The 9489-nt window shown below is 30.3% G+C and overlaps 1 protein-coding gene across 4 annotated transcripts in view; it reads right to left on the bottom strand.

Moving 5' to 3' along the window:
* Positions 1-1865: 1865 nt before the first annotated feature.
* LOC134712444 (mitogen-activated protein kinase kinase kinase kinase 5-like) overlaps positions 1866-9489 on the bottom strand; it is a 52926-nt gene continuing 45302 nt past the window's right edge. For all 4 annotated transcript variants that reach the window (XM_063573979.1, XM_063573981.1, XM_063573980.1 and 1 more), the window contains one exon: positions 1866-7462. In XM_063573979.1, the coding sequence (XP_063430049.1) occupies positions 7375-7462 (88 nt within the window). In that variant the 3' untranslated portion in view covers positions 1866-7374. The remainder of the gene's footprint in view (positions 7463-9489) is intronic.

Below are 9489 nucleotides of genomic sequence, written 5' to 3'. Positions count from 1 at the left end.
TCCTAAGTGGGGTATAGAAACATCTGCCATTGGCACCTTTTATTCTAAGCATAACATATTAAGGAAGGACAAACCACAAACCATATTTCTGACATGGGACATGAAAATATTATGATTAATGCACTATATTTTGTGTGTCTCAAATATAGTGATGAAACTTGGAAGATCTAGAGTTAGATCAAGCAAGTGATCAAGCCAGTACCATAGGGTTTTGGTTGCATCAGTTTAACCCAAAAATGAAGTCAAGATTAGGCACAAACTGCCTGGCTGACAGAAATATATGTACCTGGAAATTCTATACAAGGGAGCTTCCATTTGATTTTTAGGGGGCTATGATGAGAATTTATTTTTATTTTTTAAACTCTGTTTTGCCTTTTTTTTTTAAATTATTTAACCTGACTTTTTCACATAAATTGTCATCCTGCCCCTCCTCTCACCCTACAAAAATAAATAGGTAGCTCCCAGACAAATATAGTAGTTTAGGGAAACTGAAAAAATAATGTGGTAACATAATGTAATTTTTTTAAGCAGTCAAAAAATAATACCCCAATTTTTTTTTATATAGATTAGGCCCTCGTTGATTTTCCCATTTGAATGGTTTTACACTAGTAATTTTTGGGCCCTTTATAGATTTTTGTTTGGTAGGAGCCAAGGCTCTGTGATGAAGACCGTACCTTGACCTATAATGGTTTACTTTTAATTTTTATTTGGATGGAGAGTTGTCTCATTTGCACTCATACCACATCTTCCTATTTCTCTTATAAAGGTCATATTCTAGACAGAAACTTCAGACCATCTGTATAAAAGTGTGGATAATTCAGCTGTTCCACCTACTAAATATGACTTGAGACTTAAAACATTTGATGTTTTGTATCAAAATGTCATATGTTCGTTCTTAAAATTCTTTTAAAATGATTCCCCCCCTAGTCTATAGTGCTAATGTATAAAACATAAAATGAAATATTTCTTTGAGAACCAGCAATCTTTATCAATAAAAGACTGAAAGAGTATTCAAATGACAAGTTGAGCATGCTGTACTGACCATGTCAACTTGTCATGGAATTAGGTTTATTCTAGAAAGGGTTTTCTTCTGTAAAGAGCACTATGCAAAATTTTCAATTTTGAATAAAAATGCTTTCAACAGCAATATGTAGTGCTTAATAGCAATTTTTAAACAATCATTTTAACTACATATTAACTCTTTAGTTTTAAATTTTTTGGTAGATTTGGCATCTCTTATGCCCCCCCCTTTTGTTTGCAAAACAAATATGAAGGAAATTGGCCATACCTTTTAACAGAGGTAACCTGCAGTGGTGGCTTTAATTATTTTCTAATTATAATTCACCTGTCTGTGCTGAATCAATAGGTTTTAACATTTGAAGTGAGATCCTCAGATACTGTGAGCCACACTCTGTAACATACTGCAACATTAACTTGCCTTTTTCATTTTGGAAATGTGTATACTAAGTCAGGCTGAAGATGCTCATAGGCAATTAATTATTTTGTTTATAGTGGTTTTATTTGTTGCTCCTTTTACAATTTGAAGTAATATAGAAAATATCTGTTTGGCTATTGCATGTCATTGAATAATTCAGAAAAAAAGGAGGTAAAATTGTAGTTTTTCAAAATCTGCTGATGAATTTTCTAGCTTTTGCTAAAATTTGTTTGTCTATAATTCTTTACCTAAGAGAAATCTGTTCCTTGATTTGGCTATGATGTAATTATCTTATTGTCCCACAACACATCATGTTTTGGTTAGAATGTAAACATCAACCCATTTTAAGATTCCAATCTAGACCAACTATCTTTGTTTGACTTTGAAAAACAAAACAGTTATACAACAAATGATACAAAAACAACAAACAAAAAGTGCATTTAAAGTAAATGGTTTTAATGTGAAAATCAGACATATGCATTCAGGCATGTAGAATGTTTGGTATTACAACTCGCCAAGTAACAATGAACAAAAAAGAAAAAGTTTATACAATTTGAACAAGGATGAATTTTGTTTAACAATAATTTTTATAATTCTGACAATTTTGCAGACAAATACTACATCTTACCTTACTCTGCCACTAGATGGAGTAAGGGTTGAGTTGCTACTTATAGTGTCATTCTAACAATCATTTACTTCACTGCTCTCCCAAAAGGAGTAAGGACAGTGTTATTACTGACATTTACGTTCTAGCAATGATTTACTACACTTCTCCCCCAGAAGGAGTAAGGACAGTGTGTTATATTACTGACATTTGCGTTCTAGCAATGATTTACAGAAGCACTATCTCAAAACAGGAAGCTGGTAATAATGTGTGCACATTCAATTTATACATGTTATGTACATAACAAAAATGTTAGGGATTATTCCATTAGATTAAGAGATAAATAAATATTAGATTTATACATGTTTCATGTTCACATCTTTTATTATCAATAGATTATAAATGTCATGAATTTGTGCAAATAAACAGCATGATCCATGAAAGAAATTGGCTAATTCTTGTTATTATTTGTCTATGTACCAGGTACATGTAGTCTGATGTTTAAAACCTAAGAAACTTGACATTAAAAAAACAAAGATAAAATAAAATAAATAAAATGTTTCTGTACAGTGTGTAGTGTTTCAATCACTATTTGTTCATCTATTTATCCATACATATATTCTCAGGTAATGCCCATTTGAAAAATTAGTAAAAACATTACAACTTTTTTCCTACAAATAGTTAGTTTGTTATTTTAAGGGTTTTCAGTCATTTTATTTTTCTCCTAAGAAGATGTCTGCTACTAATCTCTTCCACTGCCACCTTTTTTTTAAAACTTAAGTGCCACCTTTTTTGCTGTGTGCCCCTTCTTTCATGGAAATATTAGTGTTTTTAAAATGAGAACTTTTAATCATATAAATGATACATAAGTACAGCATGCAATGTAAAATGTTAACCATAAACAAATTAAATCATTGTTATAATAATATGTATCTCTCAAAATATTGCACATTCATTGTTACATAAAAAATAATCAAATAAAATCCATTTAAATTATTCTAATTGGAAATTTATAACTGTTCAAAGTCAGTAACATTGATTTATTTCAGAACCTTGAGGCATGTTTAATCAGTAGTGTCATTTTCACAAATCAATCTGCAAATGATCAAATGAAAGGGTTATAAGTTTTGAGTTTCAAAAATGTTAAATAAATATTGATAATTAGCTGATGGGAACAATTTTGTGAAAATCAACCCATTTTCAATTGTAAAGCAAATATGAAGTATTTCATTGTGAAAATATTACTGAAATGAAATGAATTCTGAAATGTCATGTACAATTAAAAAAGCCGCAAGTATTTACAAAGTAGCAATACACTCATTGAACCAAACATATTATTCTAATTTCAGGAAAAGTATACTACTTTCAAATTTCCGAGTTTTGTTTATCAAGAATTGGAATTTGTTCTGTTTATTGTGTATTTTCCCTTTAAGCTTCTGTTAGTTTTCCTAGCATAGTCCTATAACAGTAATTAGATAGAGAGCAGAAGATGTTTTCCAGCTACAATCTCATCAAAGGGTGACAACCCTGAGATGAGATGTGGCAGATAATCATCATAGAGTATGAAATAACATTGACAATCTGTTTATCGCTGTTTTGCCTATGACATAGTTGATGTTTATATTGACCACGGCACATGTGCCCTTCTTTTCTAGCGATAATTTTTCTGTAAAAAGCGAAAAGCGTGGAAATGAAAAATTATCACAAAAAAAGATGAAAGGAAAAACACACAAATAGTGATAAATACTATTAATAATACTGAACAAACAAGACCATTTCGAATTATCCCATTTGTCATACACATATAAGGTGTGCACTGTGGCAATACATTTTAATAACAGTGAACAATATTTGAGATCTGTAGGAATAGATTAATGGAGAAGCTGTATGATTATTTCTTCAGAGGTTAATGGCTGAGAAAAAATTTGGTGGTATATGAGCGATGAACATTTTAGTGGTTTATGGGCAAGAGCTGCACGACCATTTTTTTTACAGCACTATGAGTTCCTATGGTAATCTTGAACTACTAAGTATGACATACCAAATGAACAGATTGACAAATGATACCTACAATGACAAAAATATCATTGATGATAACATTGGTATAGTCAAGTAGGTTGTTTGTGAGGACACTAAACTAGAAACTGGCCTTTTAAAAATAAAGGTGAATTGTGAATTTGGATCCAATAGCAAGAAAAATTAAACCAATGTTTCAACTTCAGCAACTTTTATATTGAACAGAAAGAAAATGTTTTTTTTTTTATTTGCAATCACAATACATTGTAGACGTCTATGGTTTTTATGTGAAACATTTTTTTCAAGTCATATATTAACACTGGACATTAAACATATAACAATCAATCGATCGATCATACATGTTAGTATATTTTAGGGGTAATCATCTTTATAGCTTACATATTGATAAAATTTTCATGAACAATAATCTAATGACTCTGATTAACAGTGATAATGCTGATTAAATATAACTGCAGTCCTACAGATTGATGTCTATTTCTATGATTGCCATCCAATTCATCTTTATAGGAGGTATGACAAGGTAGAAAACTGGGTATTTGACAGTGTGATTGTCAAACATTAACACATTGTACATAATCATTGTGGTTTTATCTAATGATGCTATGGTTTTATGTAACAGCTTATGGTATTATACAATTTTAAGCCAATACTTTTTTAAGGAAAAAATAAGCTCTGAGGTTTTGTTTCATCCTCTTAAAGTGAGAAATTATTACCATCAATGCAAGAAAATCTGAATAAAAAAAACCAAGTGAATAAGTGGAATGTTTAATACCACTTTTCCTGCACCTCTGAAGCTGAGAAAATTCTTAAGCTACTGACCACTGTGTGGGGAAACCTTTGATCCGTTAAACCGAATAAAAATTCTGCCACACATTTAATTGTACATTTACAGGCATAAGTATCATTTGCGACGCAATGGTATTTGTTGGTAATTAGGAAGTTGCTATTATTTACAAAGAATTACTATAACCTTACAGAATAGTAACAGATAAAGGTATTATTTACAATAAAATTTATGAAGTATGGCACAACAAGGATACAATGTCATGTGTGTAGATATAAAAGAAGAGCAGAATTAAAAAAATATCTGATGCAACAGTCCCAGTTTGTTTCCATAGAAAGAGGTGCAAATCATTAGTTATTTGAAACCAGTCAAATTATAATAATGTTGAGAAAATGAACTGAACCAATGCATGTATATATACTAAGCTAAGTCATGTGTGCACATTATTCTACATTTAATTTGAATCCATAGCATATAATCAACAATTTGTTTCTGTTTGCTGAACTTTTTCACTATTCACTATAATATTCCTCTCTAGTCTGGAGATGGTTTTTGCAGAAATGGACAAAAATCATTTTGCAAGGGAAATAACTCTTTCATTTACCAATTTTGACTTACTTATTTGGGTTAACATTTTTCTAAACAATCTATCTCTTTATTAATAAATTACTGCAAAAAATATGTTTTTTTTTTAAAGGGCAATAACTCCTAAACATGGTAAATTAACGATTAAAAAAATGGGCCAAAAGCATGATTCTTTTTAATCAAACAAAAAACTATATTACAGGTCTAAAATTAAAATCTTATCATATTATAACACTACCGTAACAATAATAGATCAAGTTCTGAACTAGTAAAACATTGACAGGATCAAGGACTTAAATAGACGTCTATATACGTCCCTGACAGGATGTAACCAAGCTTTAATATTGAACAATTAACAAAGATGTTCGCTACTCTTCTTTTTTTCATTGATTTTGACAGAAAAAAGGTGCCTATATTAATGTATGAAAATTCTAGAGACTAGCAATATTAAAATATATGTGATGATGGAAACAAATTAAAATGTGTGACAGGTGAATGAGAGAGCATAGTAGTTTAAACTGAACTTATATAAATAAAAAAGTACAGTTTGTTGTCTTGAAAAGTCTATGGGCATCAAAATCCTAATCAATATCTTCATAATACTGATAAAAACAAAGTCTGATATATTTTAAAGGATATCCAGATCCCATGGTTAAACTTCCCTTAAATCAGGTTATGATGGCAAACTATATTTTAACTAATCATTCATTGTGTAGTTCTATAAATTGTAAACTAATTAAAATATGCGATGAAAGTACCAGGCAGCATAAAAAATGTCACAAAATGTTAAATGAGTACTAAGGTCTGTTACACTTTGAGCAAGAACAAACATTCACATAATTATGATGAAAAATGGTGGATTTAATATGCAATACTGTGGATTCATTATCATTTGTAGGATACCAATTTTGGTGGATTTCATGGGTAGCTGTAACCAACAAATTTATAATTGATCAGTAAAGTAGAATTTTTTTATAAGTGTGTATGCAGACTTTGGCAAAACCATTAAATCAAATATCAGCCAAACTACAGATTTCCCTCAATCTACTAAAACTAGTACCCATGAAAAATAAATGAATCAACAGTACAAGTTCATTCAATAATATAGTATACACAATAATGATTTCAGCAACTTATATAAAGTGGAATAGTAACAGAATCTAGGGAGATAACTGGACAACAAGAGATAAACAATAAATGTTCAGGGTTTTCAAGTTTTTATGATTGTTCGTCATGATGTCTAATTACGAAATTGAATTTTAGAAACAATACATAGCACAAAATTATGCATCAAATAAGTTACAAGTTATATATTACATGCTATACCTGGAGAAAACTTTTGAATTCTGTCATGTTGGATTTTTTGCATGACATGTTGGATTTTGGAGGATAAATCATCAACCTATTCTAAATGTGCTCAAATGATTTTCCTTTAAAATATGAGTTGACAATTTGGAAGCTGTCACATGAACTAAACTAGTTATTGCCTTTTATAATTATTTATAAAGATTTTAAAGATTCAAGAAACTACGAAAAAAATCCTTATTCTAAGCCTCAATTTTTAGCATGGGTTATTTTATTGGTTTATTCTGCAAATCTTTAAAATTTAATCTCTTTGTACAATATATCTATAAATGAATTAAATGACAAAATTACTTGAAACTGTATGGACTGCCCTTAAACATATTAAAACCTCCATAGCTAAACTTTATATATTTTCATAGTCTTGACTATTCCTCATTTGTAAACAGACTATAAAACTGAAACTAAAGTTGAAAATTGAATTGAATAACTATACTGGTTAGAACTGTAAAATCCTGTGAGCAATAAAATAGAGTCAATGTCATCATTACAGGCAAAAGTAAAATTGCAGCAATAAAAGTGATTGACACAGATATGTATATGAACAAAAAGGAATAAATTATACAATCAGAAATTATTTTCGTGTCCTGCCAGTACATATAGATTGGAATTTGCATTAAGATCGTCTGTTGGTCTGCTCTGTAATACAATAACCCTACAAAACATAAAGAATGTTTAAGATACCTAGTTGTGAAGTCCGAACAAAGGTAAAAGTAAATAAACAGGAGCCTTTTATAGCTGACTATGTGGTATGGGCTTTGCTCATTGTTGAAGGCCGTACGGTGACCTAATGTTGTTAATGTCTGTGTCATTTTGGTCTTTTGTGGATAGTTGTCTCATTGGCAATCATACCACATCTTCTTTTTTATATTAACACAGATATATGCCTCACTTTTTTGTAATTTTAATAATGCAAGTGTTGAAATCGAACAACAGTGCACAAGCTGACATGTCTTGCCTGCTTTACTTTGAATTTATGCTAGAAGCCTGTAACATTGAACCTAGGTATCATATAAACTTAACATTATCAACGTTCTATGGTTTTGAAGTCATGGTCAGATGAACCAGCCAAAACAGACATGTGCACCTTACAATCATTCAACTAACCAAATATAGTTGACATGTGCACCTTATAATCATTCAACTAACCAAATATAGTTGACATGTGCACCTTATAATCATTCAACTCACCAAATATAGTTGACATGTGCACCTTATAATCATTCAACTCACCAAATATAGTTGACATGTGCACCTTATAATCATTCAACTAACCAAATATAGTTGACATGTGCACCTTATAATCATTCAACTAACCAAATATAGTTGACATGTGCACCTTATAATCATTCAACTAACCAAATATAGTTGACATGTGCACCTTATAATCATTCAACTAACCAAATATAGTTGACATGTTGCTCATAGTATCTGATAGACTGACAACAATACTAAAACTTATCACTGACCAATGTGACCTTATGCTCCACCAGAAGCGAAGAGGATAGGTAGGTTGGTAGGTATCACTGACCAATAAACCATGAATATGAGGTGAAGGTAAGACAATACATGCTAGACACACATAAACCCTTTCATTTGCATACAATTTTTACAGTTTGTCCAAAAAATTTCTTTCAATATTTTTGTTTTTAATAATAACAGTGTGTTTGTTTGCAGAATGGACTTTGTGTCTATAGACATACCACAAATCTAGAAATGTGTACTTATTGGTCCCATAAATGGTTACAAAGAGAGGCAGTCATTTTTGGGGGCGGTTGAGCTTATCAACCACCACTCTCCAATAGGATTATAAATGTATTATTTCCCTAAAGTTTGGTAGCAACTGGCTTTTTATTTATTTTTTTGTTGTGATAAAAGTTCTGTAAAATTATCTATTATTAACATGACAGTTGTGTTTGATGGTGGGGAAACCAACTGTAATTCTTTGAAGCATGTATATTTGTATCATTTGAAATCTGTGTGCAAGTTATTAAATTTCCAATTTCTTCTTATACCAAAGAGAAGTTTTGCATGTTTGATGGAAATGATGGATTTTACCATTTCATGTGAGATGTCCTAAAGGAAGAGAAATCTAATGCATAATAAAAAGGAATATTTTTTATGTTATTGATTAAGTGCAAAAAACCTTATGCTCAAACAAAAAAGGTAAGTCTTGAAATAAACACTGTTTGAAGTCAAGAAAATAAAAATAGTTCATGTTGCTATACTTGGGATATGATTTTTTAATACAATTTTTCATCATGATCAACTAATAAATCAGCATATTTCAATGTGAATGTGTTAATTTCCAATAGATTTCCCAGAATAACTTGTAATGTTGAATATTTCATTATGTGGGCATTTTTATGTTTAATCTTTGTCAGTATATTCTGAAAGATGACTCTTGGTTGTCAAGGTTATAAATAAACAATAATATTAGATATCAAAGATAAAAATATTATATAAATGTGAAATCAATGATAAGAGACTTGTATTTCTTTCTTCAAAAGTTGAAAACGAAATTTTCAGTGTCTTTTACCATATGAAGATGACACTGCCAGTCTGCTTTTTGTCCCAATATTTCCTTAATTGGAATTCTGCAAACATAACAAATCCTTGCTCCTAAAATAACAAGTCTATTTGCACAACTTTAGCTTAGTCTTTCTTTCCTTTTTTTGTTAT

This window comes from Mytilus trossulus, chromosome 3 (assembly GCF_036588685.1).
Source record: "Mytilus trossulus isolate FHL-02 chromosome 3, PNRI_Mtr1.1.1.hap1, whole genome shotgun sequence".
Lineage (NCBI taxonomy): Eukaryota > Metazoa > Mollusca > Bivalvia > Mytilida > Mytilidae > Mytilus > Mytilus trossulus.
The sequence above is the reverse complement of the archived record's forward strand: the minus strand, read 5'-3'. Positions and strand labels throughout refer to the sequence as shown.